The sequence below is a fragment of the Micromesistius poutassou genome (assembly GCF_964030765.1).
Source record: "Micromesistius poutassou genome assembly, chromosome: 21".
Lineage (NCBI taxonomy): Eukaryota > Metazoa > Chordata > Actinopteri > Gadiformes > Gadidae > Micromesistius > Micromesistius poutassou.
The window spans coordinates 2,102,954-2,121,950 of NC_140291.1; the positions used below are offsets into that span (position 1 = coordinate 2,102,954).

At 48.1% G+C, this 18,997-nt stretch overlaps 1 protein-coding gene across 1 annotated transcript in view; it reads left to right on the forward strand.

The window, feature by feature from the left end:
• Positions 1-887: 887 nt before the first annotated feature.
• Positions 888-18,997, forward strand: part of LOC311366746 (uncharacterized protein) — a gene marked incomplete at its 3' end in the record, with an annotated part of 38,255 nt that continues 20,145 nt past the window's right edge. The window contains exons 1-20 of the mRNA XM_084485538.1: positions 888-1,097; positions 1,694-1,835; positions 1,949-2,151; positions 5,710-6,290; positions 6,936-7,137; positions 7,442-8,232; positions 8,655-8,783; positions 9,672-9,869; positions 10,685-10,825; positions 11,277-11,531; positions 12,199-12,376; positions 12,876-13,042; positions 13,576-13,722; positions 14,115-14,290; positions 15,004-15,179; positions 15,498-15,731; positions 16,507-16,616; positions 17,158-17,367; positions 18,100-18,229; positions 18,640-18,895. Of these exons, the coding sequence (XP_084341664.1) occupies positions 1,708-1,835; positions 1,949-2,151; positions 5,710-6,290; positions 6,936-7,137; positions 7,442-8,232; positions 8,655-8,783; positions 9,672-9,869; positions 10,685-10,825; positions 11,277-11,531; positions 12,199-12,376; positions 12,876-13,042; positions 13,576-13,722; positions 14,115-14,290; positions 15,004-15,179; positions 15,498-15,731; positions 16,507-16,616; positions 17,158-17,367; positions 18,100-18,229; positions 18,640-18,895 (4,412 nt within the window). The 5' untranslated portion in view covers positions 888-1,097; positions 1,694-1,707. The remainder of the gene's footprint in view (positions 1,098-1,693; positions 1,836-1,948; positions 2,152-5,709; positions 6,291-6,935; positions 7,138-7,441; positions 8,233-8,654; positions 8,784-9,671; positions 9,870-10,684; positions 10,826-11,276; positions 11,532-12,198; positions 12,377-12,875; positions 13,043-13,575; positions 13,723-14,114; positions 14,291-15,003; positions 15,180-15,497; positions 15,732-16,506; positions 16,617-17,157; positions 17,368-18,099; positions 18,230-18,639; positions 18,896-18,997) is intronic.

Below are 18,997 nucleotides of genomic sequence, written 5' to 3' on the forward strand. Positions count from 1 at the left end.
AAGAGCGGTGAGAGAGAGGGGCGGGACTGGTGTCTGTCCAGAAAAGGTCACCTCACCCTAAGGTGCATTGATTGATAATAATCCATTTGGTTTGGTTACTATTTAACTACGAGAGGTCGAGAAGGACTAGGGTTGAATGATCAAGGCTTTATTGTCACTACGCAGAGTAACAACAGTACCTGAGTTTGTTTGGCAAAGAACTCCCGAAGGGTCTTCAAGACCCGAATTATATTTCCATTGTGTTGTTCTCCCAACATGCCCTTGGCCAATCACAATGCTCTAAACTATGGGCCTTCCCGTTCCCCGTTAGCATTTATCTTCCCGCCCCCGCTGACCACAATACATTCAGTAATACAGTAATACAGTAATTTAGTAAGAATTACATAAAAACAAGGTTACATATTAAACATTGTAGTTACATGAAGTTATAGATTACACATGAATTATATGAAGTGAGATCTTTGATTAAAGTCCATTCATCGCCTTGTTTATAATCTGATCTTAAATCATCATGACACATGACATCACATTTAATAAATGTATTATAACTAGTGCTGTCAAACGATTAAAATATTTAATCGTGATTAATCGCATTAATGTCACATTTTGCGTTCCTTTACATTACTGTAATCAAATCAATATCAATCATTATTAGACATATTATGACCAACATGACAGAAACGCACAGTTTACAATACTATAATAGGCTCTTCTGAATTTTTATCAGTCGCTCCACTACATTTAACGAATCGACGAAGTGAACGAAGTTTGTCCACTAGACGTTGTCGTACAAGAGTATACAAATGACGTCAGATGACCACGTGACCGCTGCGCTGCATCTATTCTACCGCCAACGCTCCAGTTTCCACTTTGCGTTTAACCAAAAAAGTGATTTTCGGAGCTGGGGCTCACCTATACAACACCGAATTAAACCAGGGCCACTCTGCTAGTGTGCTACTAGTGGACCTAAGTGCTGCTCATGTCCAATACATGTTGTGAACGCTGCAGAGAATGTTATTGGCAAGGGTCTTGGGATGAGTGAGCATCGGAGGCGACATGTACAAGGAGAAATGAACAGCATATAAGCACATTATATGGTAGTTATTATACATCACACAATCACCTGGTATTCATTTGTTAATCCAGTTATTTAGCCGGGCTAATACCTCACGATAGCTAATCGCTAACTGTTGCATGGCTCGATTTGCTTTCAAGGGGACCATTGTGTTTTCCTGGAGGAGCAATCGGTACACACCGTTTTGATTGAACGAACGATAATGCAAGTTTTAAGATGTGTTCAAACTAGCGGACCAATGCATTTCATTATGCTTGTTTGTGACGTCCACAGAATGACAAGTAATTGATGGGTTACTGGGTGTGAAATGCGTCTAGAAATTGCCCTCAGCCTCTTGCCATGCCTATGCATAAGTCCTTTGTGTTTGAGTGTGACTGTTTATATCCGGCTTGAGTTCAGTTCTCTGCAACATAATCGTTATAATAATAATCGAGTTATAATGAGTTAAAGTAAGAACAGGTGTGAACCCGGTTTTTCCTTATCTATCTATATATATATATTGGTCTCTTTTTCTCTTTCTGAAATAATAGATTAGTTTATTCTCCGTGCCTGCTCGGATAACTCCTTAAAGTGTCACAGGGTATGGTTCTAACAATGTGATTTCAAACTATGCTTCAGACCAGCGGGACACCATGGAGGAGATACAAAAGGAGGTCGTCCGGCTGTGCAACGGCTACCCGGAGGGTCTCTCCATACAGGAGATCCACGGCCTCTACCAGCGCAACTACGGGAAACCCCTGCGCCTCGGGACGTCCAAAAGGTAAGCTCACATCAGTAGATGAACGAAGGCAGATCACCTACTATCACCTTACGCTGCCTGACTGTACCTTTGGCCGCGGTATATGATGACCACGCTTGTGTGCTGCCGTGTAGGCTGGCCCCGCTGCAGACTCTGCTCAGGAGTTTGCCTGACCATCTCCATCTGTGCACCAATGGGGAGATGGTAGTCTGGCCCATCGCGTCTCGGCCATCGTCCTCCCCGCTGGCCCCTACTTTCTCCTCGCCGCCGGCTGCACTAGCAGCAGCACGCGGCCCCCGGCTGGCCTCACCGCGGAACGGCAACTCCAGCGGCAAAGGTGAGTGATGGCAACCGCCAGCCGCTAAGGTCAGGGGGATGTTCCATACGTCTAGCAGCAGCAGCACCAGCAGCCGTTGTCCCTAATCACAGTCTGGTGCAGAGCAATGGCACTGGTTTCTGTTAGCCCAAGATGTTTGACACACTCTTGATATAGCGATGGGCCGCTCCAAACGTCCTACGTCGTGGACAAAACCAGCCTGCACGGTTTGATTAATTTCATTTGTCTTTAATATGAAACCGTTGCTGCGTGAATGAGTGCTATGAGTGCTGAAATCTATTCTGTCTGTGGAGTAGGCGGTCCTCAAATGTGGCCCAGGAAACATAAGCGTTCACACTGCTCAAAGAATGGGGCCATATGCAGCCATGACCGACTGGTCTCCGACTGGTCAGAGCGATCGGCTCTCCATGGGTCCTCAATGCGTCATGGATGCTTTCACAGTTGGTCTTAGTCCTCCTGTTATGGAATCTCCCAAGACACATGCTACTGGACCTGTCTCAAAAACAGACCCGAAATGATCGCAAAATAGGGTCAAGGTAATGGGGCCTAAGTTTTCCTTTAACGTCTGGTGTGAACAGGGTCATAATGTATACAGACGAGTGCTTTGATCTGATATGTTTTGCGTGAAGCCACATCCTTCACTCATAAACTTGTTGGGGCTTCCCTCTTATGTTCATTGGTCAGCGGATAAAAGTGAAATGAGCCAATTGACTGAGCTTGTGTTGGTTTGTTATACTTTCCCAATATTGAATGAGTGACTTAATTCAGCTTAAAATGGATAAGGCGGAGGGTAGTTGCTGACGATGCAAGTTTCTATTCCTCAGAAGTGTGAAGGGGCAGTGCCTGGACGGTATCATAAATTTCTCATCCAGACAGTTATCGATCGCCGTGTGCCATACTGCTTTATCTCCAGATCATTTGGTTGTACCAGTGTAATTATCTGGGAGCGGTCTACAATCTGAAACTCACAAAGACAGAGTCACCTAGCGCAGATGTTCTCACAGGGCATTTCACTCACGAAATTGCTGACATGATGGCTATGGCATTGCTAACAAAGTACACTCAAATAGCTCTTATATCTTGCATACATCACCTTTTATTCATGTATTTGTTTATTGAAACATACTATTCCCACTGCATTCTGTACTTCTGCTTTGAGTCAGAGGCCAGAGTGACTTTGTTAAAGGTTTAATTTAGGTAGTTGAGTCATGGGAAAATAAGGACATGGATTACTCTTTGTCCTCATCAGGAATAGCACAAAGGAGTATTTTTGGGATATGGAGAATTTGAGTTTACAAAAGGCCTTTTGTTGGGAGACATATGACCCTGGTCGCCCTCTAAAACAGTCTGTAGAGACTATTTGACTGGTGTAAATCAGGTCGGTTTAAACAAAACATTGGATCCTATTTTCTTGCACATTGGGGGGCTAGGGTTATAAGATTTCATAACAGGATGGCCTATGGTCCCTATGAGACTGTGACTGTGGTTAAGAACTGTACCAATGAGATTGACTAATTAACTATTTTGTGAGCAGCAATGGTGAAAATGGATGCAAACCTTTTGTAACAAAAACAGCAATGTTGTATTCATCCAGTGTAATGTTGACATGGCTTTAGTAACTGTCTGTGTGTAAAGAGATGCATCTATCAGGCTGATATGTTGGGCTCTTATCTGGTAAAGCAATAAACTGTATGCTAGTAGCCATATATATTCATATTGTTTTGCGCAAGAAGCTGGCCACTAGTCACAGCTTAATAGCCCTGGTGCCAGGTCACGTGATTTCACTGGCAACAGCCGAGGTAAATCAGCTGCGGATCAGGAATCTGAAACTTAAAGACACACACACTCACAACACGTCCTCCCTTTCTCTCCCTCCCTCTGCTGCTGCTACCGGTTTTGTTTTCCCTTCTCTCTCCATGTCTGACGTAGCTTTAGTAGTTTTACATTAGTAGTTAGTTTTACATACATACGTAGTTTTACATACTCAGAAGTAAACTAAGGGTGACTCCCTTAGTGGTTCCATTTTAAGTATATTTTAGTAATAGATATTGATTATAAGTAAATTATTATATCTAAGCATATATATATATGCTTAGTCATGATTAGTTGCTTATTCAAACATTTAATCAAAAGGCTTCCTCATTACGGCTTAATATCTCCCCTTAACAAGAACACTTGCTTTTGAGTGCCCTTAGCTGCAAGTCAGCTCCCAAGCTGGCTAGTCTTAAAATCAAGGGTTGATTTTAAGGAAAAAACAGCACTCCCCCTTGCTCCCCTATTGGGAGTATTGGGACGCCCTTCCCCTTCGCGGGAACACGCAACATCTAGGGTTAGGGCTCAAATCTAGGGGAAGGGGTAGAATTGGGACAGGGCCTTACTCTTTAGTGATTCAGCAGATGTTTTTAAGGCCCCTTTGGTTGCAGTGAATTTGGGTGGAACAGGAACAGGATGTCCGATCTTGCTCAAAGTTGATTTTAAATATATCAGATATTATGAGTTGATTAGACTCCCTGAACAAGGAAGGCCTTTTACTTCTGTTTCTTAACTTACACACACACACACACACACACACACACACACACACACACACACACACACACACACACACGTAACACAAGAATACTTGTAACACAATAGCGTGGAGAAGCTGTTTGTTATTCGAGGGCTTTTGTTCACAGGAAAGGGGGTGGGTCTCGAAATGAAACTACTGGGGGCACAGCAGCATCATTCAGCATCACTTTCATTTTCGTTTCACCCTCACGTCACTTGTGAACGTTTCTCTGTAAGTGCTTGGGAGGAGGGGGAAGTTGATAAACAGAGCAGAGTACAGCAGCTGCTCCTCCATATTCTGTTGGTAGTCAATCCACTGAGGTGCTTTGGTCTTGTCTTGCCTGAACATTATGATTGGTCGGTTGGTGAACCGTCTGAGTTGCTTCAGAGAATAGGTAAGATTGAAGGCTTGCCGTCGTCTCTTCTTGCTTAACCGGTATGCTTTATTTGATTATGTCTTGCGTTGCGTAATACATTGAAGTGACATTGTCTTGTTTGCTTCTTATCAACATATTGTTTAATAGGATGCTGGATATTTCTCAAATACAGAAAGTTATCGGTTATTTTGTGGAAAATAAAATACAGCTGATTCCCCGAAACATGTTGACATCGTCAAACCGGAATCCTTAAAAGTTGAAAAAGGTGTTTTACAGGTTCAACCGGTTTTAATGACTAATACTCATATGGGGTAATTCAGGGTAATAATATGACATTCATTAAATGGATGAAAATGTGCTTTTCACCATAAATGCAAAGTGTGTTATCTACATCTTGTTTGCATCAGATAACCATCAGATGACAGCCTTTCTATCACTTTAACACCAGGTACTATCCAGGACAGCATCATGTTTAGATAGATTTAAGCATGGTAACAATTCCAAAGCTACCATTATTACCCCCAGTGTTGTATAGTGTATTAAACATATTTCATGTTTTTAAGTTATTTAATTATTATGCTTTTTTTTTTTCTTTTTTTTTTATTCATATGCTGTGTTGCTCCTGTCATAGCGCCGTCGACCATCATGGACAAAACACTGGAGAAGATCGTGGCCATGATAAAAGGCTGCCCCGACGGCGTGCCCGGAAGGAAGGTGGCCGAACAGTACAACAGGACGTACCACAAGAACCTGACCGTGGCCTCCCTGGGCTTCAAGTCCATGGCCCAGCTGCTGGCCTCCCTGGACGCCGACCTGGTGGTGCAGGGGGAGCTGGTGTTCCACCGCAGCCACTGGCCACCAGGGGGCACCGGCGCCTCACTCGACGCCGGGGACAGGGACCGGGACCAGAGCACTGCCCAAGAGGAGGGCGAGAGGCCCTCCGCGTCGGCCCCGGGGGACGGCCAGCCGGCGAAGACCCGAAAGAAGAGGCACCGATCGGGGAGAGGAGCCTCCCCGGCGCCCCCTGCCGGCCTGCCGCTGGAGGCGGTCAGCTTCGGGTTCGGTTCGGCTCCGGCCTTTCCGGAGAGTTCCTCTTCCGGAGCCGCCCCCTCTTTCGGCGTCAGCCCGGCGCCCCGGAGTGTTTCCGCCGGCACGCCGCGCAAGCCAGAGGAGACGCTGTCGCAAGATCAGCTGTTGCAGAGGATCACACAGGTCGGTTGTGTAACGAACGTGGCCACAGAGCTTGGTCCTTTTGGTTTTATGATCCGGTTTATCTACATGTGGTGTAACTCACTGATGAGTAATGATGCTGACTGATTGAGTGATTCATGCTTGCCAATTAGGCCTGGGCAATAAATCAATAAATGATCATATCGTGATAGACTTTTGATCAATATCAATATAAAACATGTTCAATATATATCGATAGGAGACCGGACCACCGAATCTAGCAGCTGGGTTTGTTACACAAACACGGTTCTATACTTCTTTACAATATTTGAGTGTTTTTCATTGTTGTATCGACATTGGAGTATTTATCAATGAAGAACAGTGGAAGGTCGTATTAAGTGTTAACCAGAAGTGTTTAAATCCAGCATGGTAATTCCTACTCTTTTTAGGTCATTAAAATAATCAATAGTTATCGATCAATATGATCAAGTTATATTGTGATATGTCTTTCAGCCATATCTCCCAGGACTGTTGCCAATCCCAAAGTGCAACTGCAAGGTCAATCTTTCACCTGAGATTGTGCAGTGTTTCAGCAGACAAAATCACTGGTCGTAATAAAAAAAAAAGCCCATAGTAACACTTTCCTTGAGTGTGTACACCAATGACGCTTACACTGACGTGTCCTAGGTTATGAAGGCGGACAAATTTGCTGGCGGGTCGATGGCGCGGCTGGCAGAGAGCTACACTGAGCTGTTTGGGGAAGCTCTCCCGCTGGAGCAGTACATGACTCTGTACGACTCCTGGGAGTCCAGACGCCCTGGGAAACCAGCCGGGGCAGCGGTGGAAGCAGCAGAACCGCGCAGGCCAGTGCCCGCACAACACACTGAAGGTCTGGTGCTTCTCGGTTTATGACGTTCACACAAGTAGAAAATGGATTCTGGCTTTTTTTTATGTTACCTGGTAAATGTTCAATTGAATTGAATCAAAGTCTCATGTAGAGATATGTCATAGGGAAGTGACACAATGTCATTGCTTCAAACTCAAAAAAGTGGAATAACATTTCTAACCACATCCTCTCCTCCTCCTCCTCCTCCTCTTTACTCTTCCTCCTCCTCCTCCTCCTATTCACTGCGCCTTCTCTTCGCTCCTCCTCACTCCTCCTTCTCTTCACTCCTCCCTCCTCCTCCTCCCAGCTCCCACACCTCTGCCTACTTCTTCCGTGGCTACTACGAGGGACTTCATGTCCTTTGGCTCCCTGCCGTCAAGCATCCTTCCCCTGATGCCCGCCCACTCCCTGCCCTCCGGCCTCCTGCCTTCCGGCTCCCTGCCCTCGGAGGTCTCCCGGCCCCTACCCATCGGCTCCAGGCCCGCCGGCTCCATGCCCGCCGGCTCCATGCCCGCCGGCTCCATGCCCGCCGGCTCCATGCCCGCCGGCTCCATGTTCTCCAGCTCCCTGTTCTCCGACTCCCTTTTCTCCGGCTCCATGCCCTCCAAGGTCTCCCACTCTGTGCCCGTCGGCTCCGTGCCCGTCGGCTCCATGCCTGCTACCTCCATGCCCGCCGGCTCTACGCCCCTCGGCTCCCTGTCGCTCGGCTCCAAGCCCGCCGGCTCACTGCCCTCCAAGGTCGCACGCCCGCTGCCCGTCAACCCGGCGCCCGCCGGCCCGTCCGACGAAGACTTCCCGGCCCTGGGCGCGCCGGTTGCGGCGGTGGCGGCGGCCAGGGAGCCCCGGCGGGCCACGCCCACCAGGCCGCCGTTGGAGGAGGGGCGGAGGAACTCCCCCGTCTTCACGGACACCTACCACGCCCAGCTGCGGCACGTCCACGCGGCCAACCTGCGTGCGGTGGAGGCCCTGGAGGAGGACAACGAGGAGCCCGCGGGCCGGAGGAGGAACCGCGTGCTGGACCCGGAGACGGTCAACAGCCTGGTGGAGGGCGTCATACGAGACCTGGCTGACGAGGGGGAGCTGGTCACGCAGGAGAAGGTGAGTCCTGAGTGACACAGTGCCAGTCAGCGGCACCATAGTCCTTTTATGACGTGGAGGACATGAGCTGTGATGGAGTGCATCGTCAAAGCCTTTTCAATGAGTTGGCTTTGGCTTTCAATCAAACACAATAAAGCCCAAAGGCTTATTTCCATTGTGGTCTTTTTGGGTGTATTACTCAAAGTGGGGTCTTCACTAGTGGCACTGTCTTCATCTGTCTTCATCTTGGTCTCTGTCTTTATCTGTCTCTCTCTGTCTCTGTCTGTCTCTGTCTCTCTCTGTCTGTCTCTGTCTCTCTCTGTCTCTGTCTCTCTCTGTCTCTCTCTGTCTCTGTCTCTCTTTGTCTCTGTCTCTCTCTGTCTCTGTCTCTCTCTGTCTCTGTCTCTCTTTGTCTCTGTCTCTCTCTGTCTCTGTCTGTCCAGGTGGTGTCCAAGGTGTGCATGCTGATGCAGGTACCGTCCCTCCGGTCAGTGGGCATCATCCATGCCTGGCACATACCGGCCGTGAAGGACCTTCAGTACACCATCCGGGAGATCAACATGTTCCTCGAGGTACGCCCGCTTTATAGACTTCTCTGCAGCCGTGTAGTTTTGACACTAACCTTAATTTAAATCGACAACATTTATTCTGCAGCGTATTCCATTAGGCAATTAAAACATCTTTGATTTTGAAACTTGAATCTTCCAATGTAGTTTGCACTATTACATTTGTTAACTTAACTCTAATAATTGTATTTCACATTTTCCTTATTATTATTATTTTTTTTACATTTGATTTCTTCCTTTGTTTATCACTACGAATGGCCATGTGTTTGAAGGGTGCTCTATCAATAAGCTCACCTTGCCTGTCGTATAATAATGATTATAAAACGGGTGGCTTAAATCAAGCGATCTGATTGGTTCCCAACTGTTGTATATTGAGCGTATACACACAGCTATGACGCCCGTTCAGTTTACAGAGTTCAGTATCACTCTGTGCCTAACTTGAACTCTTGTTTATTTATATATAAAAGCAATAGCATAGTTCACTGAAGCCTAAAAACATGTTGATTGCTGGAGAGGGTGGAAATGTTGTAAAGCAATAGGCACACGGTGAGTGAACTCGATAGAAGGCTAAATTGCCGGCGAACCAAGCTACCGTCTCTAGCCCAGCCTTCTCTCTGAAGGACGCTACAGTGTGTTGCATAGCAACCGCCGTACACTTTGCAGGCAGCCAGGAGGGACTACTTTTCTGTATTCGTTAAAAAAATGCTTTTCCAACTTTCTCGCTTTTTCAAAATTGAGGGTGTCTATGACTTTCATTTTGCCATACTTAAGTAACCGTTTTATAAAAGCAATAGATCACTTCAGTCAGTGGTATAATGACCGTATACCACTGACTGAATACCGTATACCGTATACCGTAATATTCATCCCCGGGTGTCGTTTGTCCCTTGTTAGTCCACAGAGGCGGCGACGGCCATTTGCACCCTGTATGAGCTGGGCCAGTCCCTGGCCGGCCTGAAGGACAAGAAGCGCTACGAGGAGCTGAAGCTGGGCCCGCTCTGCAAGCTGCCCGTCGTCCACCGCATGTTCAAGATCGACAGCAGCACCAAGGACGATGACATCCCTCAGATCGAGACCGTGGACATCCTGAAGGTAGGCTTCATGCCTGGTCCTCATGAAGGTAGGCTTCATATCACATAGAGACCTGGTCCTCATGAAGGTAGGCTTCATATCACATAGAGACCTGGTCCTCATGAAGGTAGGCTTCATATCACATAGAGACCTGGTCCTCATGAAGGTAGGCTTCATATCACATAGAGACCTGGTCCTCATGAAGGTAGGCTTCATATCACATAGAGACCTGGTCCTCATGAAGGTAGGCTTCATATCACATAGAGACCTGGTCCTCATGAAGGTAGGCTTCATATCACATAGAGACCTGGTCCTCATGAAGGTAGGCTTCATATCACATAGAGACCTGGTCCTCATGAAGGTAGGCTTCATACCAGAGAGAGACCTGGTCCTCATGAAGGTAGGCTTCATATCACATAGAGACCTGGTCCTCATGAAGGTAGGCTTCATATCACATAGAGACCTGGTCCTCATGAAGGTAGGCTTCATACCAGAGAGAGACCTGGTCCTCATGAAGGTAGGCTTCATATCACATAGAGACCTGGTCCTCATGAAGGTAGGCTTCATATCACATAGAGACCTGGTCCTCATGAAGGTAGGCTTCATATCACATAGAGACCTGGTCCTCATGAAGGTAGGCTTCATATCACATAGAGACCTGGTCCTCATGAAGGTAGGCTTCATATCACATAGAGACCTGGTCCTCATGAAGGTAGGCTTCATATCACATAGAGACCTGGTCCTCATGAAGGTAGGCTTCATACCAGAGAGAGACCTGGTCCTCCTGTCCTATGTCGCTGTTCCACTGTTGAACTCAACCTCCTCCTCTTCCATAGAGCCTGCGCCATTTCAGGCGGCAGTACACCAAGCAGAAGGTGGACCTGGCTGAGTTCATGAAGCACCTGGCGGACCAGCACAGCTGTGAGTCTCCCTACGAGCTGGGCATCCGGATCCACAGCCTGGGCCTGCCCATAGCGGTGAGAGAACCTTTCTGACCCTGTTGTATCATTATTTACGGATAGGAATGATCGTACTAAGCAGAAAAAAGCCATGAGAAATAATTTCCTTTGTCATTTTTAGTTACTCATTTTATAATTCCTGGTAATTTGTCACGGATTGAGTTACTATATCATCTATATGGTTTTAAAAATGACTCTTGGGTCGATGACTACAGCAAACATTAAAGCAATAGAAGTAAGAACTTAATAGAGATCCTCTGCTTTCAAATTAACAGGCAAATAGAAATATACAATTTAAATATTATCCCTTCAATCCCCAATCCCTTGGAGTTCCTTGGACAGTTAAGCAACTACTGCTCCTCTCTTATGTTTTTAACAACGTTTTTTAAAGTAAAGAAAATAGCAATGTTAAGGCCATGCAGAACCAGTCAGTCATGAATCCCTGCCCCCGTGCCCCGCCCACTCCCAGACCCTGAGCAAGGTGACCCGCTGTGAGCATCAGTACCTGGAGCGGGCCCAGCAGCTCATCCAGAGGGAGCTGGAGGAGGAGGTGCTGGAGAAGCTGAGGAAGGTGAAGAGGAGCGTGATGGATCCCTTCTCCGCCGCCTCCTTCGGCGCCGGCAGCCTGGAGCTCCGCAAGAAGTACATCTCCATGGCGGCGGTGGAGGTCGTGCTGGAGGTCTTCACCAACGCGGCAGACATCTTCAGCTCCAAGCTGAACAAGGTGAGGTCCCCCCGATTCTCTTGGCGTTGAGACCTTTCGGGGCAATGGAGCAGGATTAAAGTGTTTGACCATTTTACCGTCTGCAGGGGGAGTGACTGATAAGGGAGGCTTGTATGGATCGCAGTGACAATAAAAGTGCAGAGACAGAGACAGAAAGACAACTTTTATTGGCCAAGGATGCTCACACATACAAGGAATTTGGTCTCTGCATTTATCCCAATCCGTGAATTAGTGAAACACACACAGAGCACACAGTGAACACACAGTGAGGTGAAGCACACACTAACCCGGAGCAGTGAGCCGCTACAGTTACAGCGGGGCTCGGGGAGCAGTGAGGGGTCAGGTGCCTTGCTCAAGGGCACTTCAGCCGTGGATGTGGGCATGATGGGAGAGCAGTGCTCAACCACTTCCCCCGCCCACATTCTTCCTACTGGGTCGGGGATCGAACCGGCAACCCTTCGGTTTAGAGGCCGAAGCCCTAACCAGTAGGCCACAGCTGCCCCTTGCATAACATACTGACATTACATAACATACTAACATGCAAACGACTTACTTGCGACTTACAAACATGATTATTCTGTTAAGAGGACGGGTGCTTTCTCAAGGGGGGAAAAAAAAAAAAGAAAGACCTTCCCCGGCTGATGTTTCGTGTCGCTTCCTGTCCCAGCGCGTGCAGGACTTCCTGCTGCAGGTGTCGGGCGATAGGCTGTGCACGGCCATGTTCCAGCTGGCCGTCTGCGGGGGGTCCCTGGCCGTGCCTCAGGACCTGGTGGCCAAGGAGCAGCCGGCGAAGGCTGCGGGGAAACCTGCTCCGCACGGGCCGGCGGTCCCCCTGCCCAGCGAAGGTCCGTCCAGTGCACCCGTTAATCCACAGGGGGGTGATGCACCCAACGCCGACGCCAAGGGCACACATCACAGGAGCTAACCCTGCGTGGCACACACACACACACACACAGCGGGCAGATAATGTGAACTGCGGGTTGTTGTTCATGTGTAATCAATGTCTCGTATTGTCGATTTAAAGTATTGATTCTGTTTTATACACACACAGGTCTGAAAATACCCACATGCAGGCCTAACGCTAAGAAATACATACAGAAAATGGGAAAAATAAATGTAAAACTCTTAGAATACTCGTCATATCTGTTATAGTAGTTATGAGAGATAGCGTACCCAAATAGCTATGCTCTTATTTGGTCTTCAAAAAACTACTACGGTTACCTAACATAAACTGTGAGATCAAAAGTGCCCCAAGTTTTGTTCTAGATGGAGGATGGAATGACTTCTATAGTACTGAATAAGCATTACTGAGTCTGCTTCCTCCCTGGTGCTTGTCTCTCCCAGATGCTGTGAAGCAGTTCCTGAAGACCAGTCTGTCCAATCAGAGTACAGCTCTCACTCTGGCCCACATGGCTGCACTGGAGAAGAAGCTGAGCAAACACTTTAAGCTCCCGGAGTTTGGGTCTCTGCAGAAAGGAACCTTCCTGGAATTCCTGGTTAAACACGTCCAGGTATGGCAGACACACATACACAAACGGTCGCACACACACACACACAAACGGACACACACACACACACACACGGTCGCACACACACACACACACACACACACACACACACACACACACACACACACACACACACACACATACATTTTGTAGTTGGTTTGTTGACCCCTCTGTTCCTCCAATCGTGGGATAGTTGTAAGGAAGAAGGAATGTACAGGGCTCATCTCTGTCTCTCTGTCTCTCGGTCTCTCTCTCTCTCTCTCTCTCTCTCTCTATCTCTGTGTCTGTCTGTCTGTCTGTCTGTCTCTCTCTCTGTCTGTCTCTCTCTCTCTCTCTCTCTCTCTCTCTCTCTCTCTCTCTCTCTCTCTCTCTGTCTTTCACTCTCTCTCTCTCTCTCTGTCTCTGTCTCTCTCTGTCTCTCTCTCTCCCTCTCTCTCTGTCTCTCTCTGTCTCTCCCTCTCTCTGTCTCTCTCTCTGTCTCTCTCTCTCTGTCTCTCTCTCTCTCTCTCTCTCTCTGTCTCTCTCCGTCTCTGCAGCTGCTGCAGGAGACTGTAGGGGGTGCTGTGGCCCTGGGCGGCGGCGGCGGCGCTGAGCTCCAGGGCTGTGGCTTCCGGCCCAGCCGCCAGGATGTGTTCGAGTTCATCAAGCAGTGCGGAGCGTTCACCTCCTCCGAGCCGGACGCGGTGGGTCACCGCAAACACACACACACACACACACACACACACACACACTCATTCAGTAACACACACGCTCACCCACTCAGGTTCAAGCACAAAGGCAAGGAGACAGACACACACAAAAGCACAATTGCTTCAGTGACACACTCACTCACTCACTCACTCACTCACTCACTCACTCACTCACTCAGGTTCAAGCACAAAGGCATGTAGACACACACACACACACACACACACACACACACACAAAAGCACAATTGATCACAAAGAAAATTTTTCCTTTCAAAAAAAAAAAAAAAAAGAAAGATGAAAATCAATTGCTCACGATGAACGACCCTCATGAGATCCACGACGCCTGACGTCATCATCTCCTGTACCCCCCGTCCTCGTCCTCACAGCTGGTGCACATCGAGCGGGCCCTGAGGGCCCACTACAGGGTGCGTGACAGCAGGGACCTGGGCTTCGGGCCCCTGAAAACCCTGGCTGACCTGGTGAAGCGCCAGAGAGACATGCTTGGTGGAGGGGGCTGCGTCCAGGTCCACTACGAGACGGCCCTGTTCGCCAAGCACAGCAGGTACACTGTGTGTGTGTGTGTGTGTGTGTGTGTTTATGTGTTTATGCAGGTCAAGTCTCATTGAGGATCAGCTTCTCTTTTTCGCAAGAGAGATCTGATAAGCAGGACAAAACCGCAGTTATGGCAGTCCATCGATTGCGATGATGACGTTGCTCCAAATTAAGTGTATGGACATCTATTGGGGTGTGTTGCGGCGGTGCATAGCCATGTGGCTGTGCAGGCCGATGCGGGATCCGCAGGTTTGTGTGTGTGTGTGTGTGTGTGTGTTCGCACACAGGGCGAGTGTGAAGCGTCAGTGCAGTAGTACTGGGGTAGTAGTGCTTGTAGTTAGTGCATGATGCATGCCGCCTCTGCCGCAGTACACCCTTACAAACCATAAAGTACCCGCTTATAAACAATAACATACACACTAACAAACAATACAGTGCACACTTTGCAAACAACACAATACACTTACTAAGCAGTACAGTACGCACTTAAAAACAACTCAGTACGCCTTCTCTAATTCTTCCTCCCTGGGTCTAATGTTAAGCACTCGCCAACGGCGTAGCTGTGCTGTGTATCTTGATGCATGCGTACATGTAAACTAGTAGGTCTTACGTAAACGGTTCGAAATCATCCAGGATTTTTTTGATGAACTGCGATGAACATTTCAACGTCATATTCCATGGTTGTTCGTATTCCTCCCCTGGGTCGGTCGTGACGTCCTCCAGCGCTACGGACGCGGGGGCAGCGTCTGTGGGTCTCCTGGGGGAGGTGACCCAGGACCAGGCCCTGGCCTCCCTGCTGTCCTGCCCCCTGCTGGAGGACCTGGAGCAGTGGAGCCAGTGGGAGGCCGTCTTCAGGCCGGTCCACGGCCCGCTCAAGGACTTCATCGAGAGGAACGCAGGTACTACACCACCCACGTTTGTGTGTGTGCGTGCGTGCGTGCGTGCGTGCGTGAGTGAGTGAGTGAGTGAGTGATCTTTTTTTTCTGTTTATTGACCTTTATTAAGATTTGTATAAACCGAAAAAATATTTTCCATGTACAATAGATGTATAATAAAACAATGAACTATTTCAGTACAATCAATTCCATGGACGTGATATCTATGCAGACTACACTAGGGGGGGGGGCACATCCAAACAGAGAGGCTTGATACACAGGCGGTGCTTCCCGTGCACACGGTGGGATCACACAGAGGGGGTTTTTCCCGTTTATCCGCAGCCGTGCCGGCGTACTCCGAGCTGGCAGCCCTGGAGGTCAGCCCCGGGGTCCTGCTCCGCGTCACCACGGCGACGGGTGACAAGCTCTTCTCGCAGGCGGCGACGACCCTCGACCCCGTGGGCACCGCCGGCCACCTGGTGTCCATGGCGGTGGCCGACGGCGTGGCCAACGTGTCCACGGCGCTCCTGGCCAATCACATGGAGAGCGCGCTGGCGGCGGGCGTGGCCAATGCAGGTAGAGGCCCCTCCCCTCTCTCCGTCCACAAGCTTGTTTTCAAACCTGTCGGAGGGGTCAATATACAAGGCTTATTCATGGTTTTATTCACACAACATCAATTGTTCCCGTTATTTTCCCATAATTAGTTTTCAAGCAACATAAAACCGTCTTATAAGATATTAATTCGTCCGATGTTACATTTTCTCATCCATAACTGCGTTAAAGGTGACATGTTATACCACCAGGTGTGAGTGTGATTAGCCAATCGGTGGTGATAACAGGTCATCTTTAATATACAGATATAGCCTGATGGATGGATGGTTCAGAGCAGGTCAGGTCTTGCAAGCGGGTGGGGATGGGTCAGAATATTTGATTATTCGATTATTCGTTCCCGAGGGTCAAAGCCGATTTTTAACATTTGGACCGTTAACATTTTTTCCCATTCAAATAAACAATAATTAACGGACAGAACTAATGTTGGTTCTGTAGCACTATTAGTTTTTTTTTAATTATTATTAATCATGTACAGAAAAACAATATACACAATACACAAGCATAAATATTAATATATATATGAATACAACACAAACACTGATCACTGTTAAAGTTTTTTTTTTTAAGATATTAAGTGATTTCTTGCAGATGATCCATGGCTGCCTTTGTGAATGTCGTCAAACATCGAATAATCGATTATTCGTTCATACCCCCCACTGATTATTCAACCATGAAAAATTTGAGTTATTCACATCCCTAGCAGCGGGTCCGTTACTGCTGTTCTTTGTGCGTTTGTCAGACATGTCTCAGGGGGACGATGACGTGTCCTGCTACGGCTCCGTGGCTCGCTTCCTCCTGGAGAGCGTCACTCGGATCCCCGCCATGACCTGCCAGGCGCTGCTGCAGCAGGTGGGTACCCCCCCCCTCCACCGGAGGACGGACTAACTAGTGCTGGGCGGCATCGGCCAGATATTGATGTCATAGTGTAAATGGAAATGATTACGGTGACGGTGTGCATCACGGTAGGACACTGGGAGGTGCTAGAACGCAGGGAGACTCTTCAACATGTTATTTCTTTTTTTTTTTTACTGACACCGCTGGGTGCCTTTGCTTCATATTAGGACCACTGTGTGTCCATGTTCAAGGTCAACATATTTCAGAACGTTCGACCTCCAGTTATGTTCTTTTTTTTCCTTTTCTGGCGATTCGTCATCGAGAATAGTGTGTTGTTGTTTTTTTTCCCGTCCTGGAAGAGTTCTTCTTGTAGGGACACACACAAACACACACACACACACACACACACACACACACACACACACACACACACACACACACACACACACACACACACACACACACTGCTCTCTGCCTCTACAACTCCCCCCTCTTACCCACAGCAGCTCTGAGATGTTGTAACATCAAACCCACTTGACCTGACCCCCCCATGCAGGTGTTCCTGGAGCCACTGTACCGGGTCTTGGGCCAGGCCAGCTCCAAAGCCCTCCTGCTGGCCGTGGCTCGCTCAGACCCCCGGCACCTCAACCGCCTGCACCAGCTCGCCATCCGCCTGGGGGTCACAGAGTGGATCAAGGACTACCAGAGGAAGATGGAGCCTCCCAAGCCGCGCGACACGCCCACGGCTACGGGGATCCACACCAAGGTCTGCTGGTCGCGGTTCATCCACCCTCTGGGGACCGTGCATGGCGAATGTTTTGATGGGTCCATCGCATGGAACGGACGACACTGCATTACATTAAGAATATAACCGGTGTCTTAATATAAATCTATTAAATTAAATTAGTAAGAGATCCGTTGAAGAAATGAAAATGTAAGCTCACCATGCCAGCAATACTCCTGGGTAGCGACCTGTGTTTGATTCCCATCTTGGGTCCTATCATGCGACATGTCATTCCCTCTCTTTTCCGATCCACTTCCACACTTCCAGGCTACATTCCGGGTTTGTTTGTAGTAGGGATGGGTCAGAATATTTGATTATTCAATTATTCGTTCCCGAGGATCAAAGTCGATTTTTAACATTCGGACCGTTAACATTTTTACCCATTCAAATAAACAAGAATTAACGGACGGAACTAATGTTGGTTCTGTAGCACTATTACAACACAAACACTGATCACTGTTAAAGTTAGTTTTTTTTGCGTTTAAGATATTAAGTGATTTCTTGCCGATGATCCATGGCTGCCTTTGTGAACGTCGGCACACATCGAATAATCGATTATTCGTTCATACCACCCACTGATTATTCGACCATGAAAAATTTGAGTTAGTTGAGTCTTCGATGCGGTGCTGAGCGGTAAACTCTGCCCCCACTCTCCCACTCTCTGTGTTTTCCATGATGTTGTTTTTTTGTTTGTCTGTCTGTCCGCGCCGCTAGCCTGACCTGATCGACTCCGTGGGCGGCAGCCTGTCTGCCCTCAACCTGGACGGCGATGACGACTACCTGGATGAGCCGGCCAAGGACGACAGCTCCGAGACGTCGTCGCTCAACCGCCAACAGCTACCAGGTGAGAGAGGGGGAAACGGCCAATGCATTATGGGGGGTGTCGACGGCGAGTTGGGTATAGCCCCATATATCGTGGTTTCATGTTGTGCTGTTACGACACTTCTTGCAAAACAACATCGCTTATAACTTACGCATTTGTTAACTGTTAGAATGATACTTAACGGTCAATATATGATCTATATATTCTATCAAAATAAATATAATTTTCTTTATATTATTTTACCCTTATGGCAATTCATTTGAAAGCACAGTGGTGTTGATGATGTTAAATTCATGTTACATCTTGTTACATTATGTTACATCTGGTGATGTGAACCGTGATCCATGGGTGATCGATGCGCACCGCTTTGCCAACGTACCGCTCGATAACATTTGACCCGTTCCGTCTGTCTGCCAACTCTCGCCCTGCAGCCGAGAGTGAGAAAGAGGAGGACGATGTGGAGGAGGAAGAGGAGGCGCGTTATGAGCTTGTCAACAAAGAGACTCACAGCGACTATCTGACGGCGAGCGATAGCGATGGAGGCCGTGAAGTGTGCGAGGCAGAACTATCTGACCCTGACGGAGAGAAGGTGGAGAAGGTGGAGGAGGGGGAGGAGGAGGAGGAGGAAGATGCTGCTGACAGGGAGAGCGAAGAAAACTTCCAGAGAGCCCTGATCGAGGACATAAGGTTAGTTCTGCTGGCTCCTGTACTGCTCTACTGAGTACTAGGAGGATAGCAACTTGAAAAACCTAACTAAGAAATTCAAATTTGAAAATCTTTGCAAAGTCA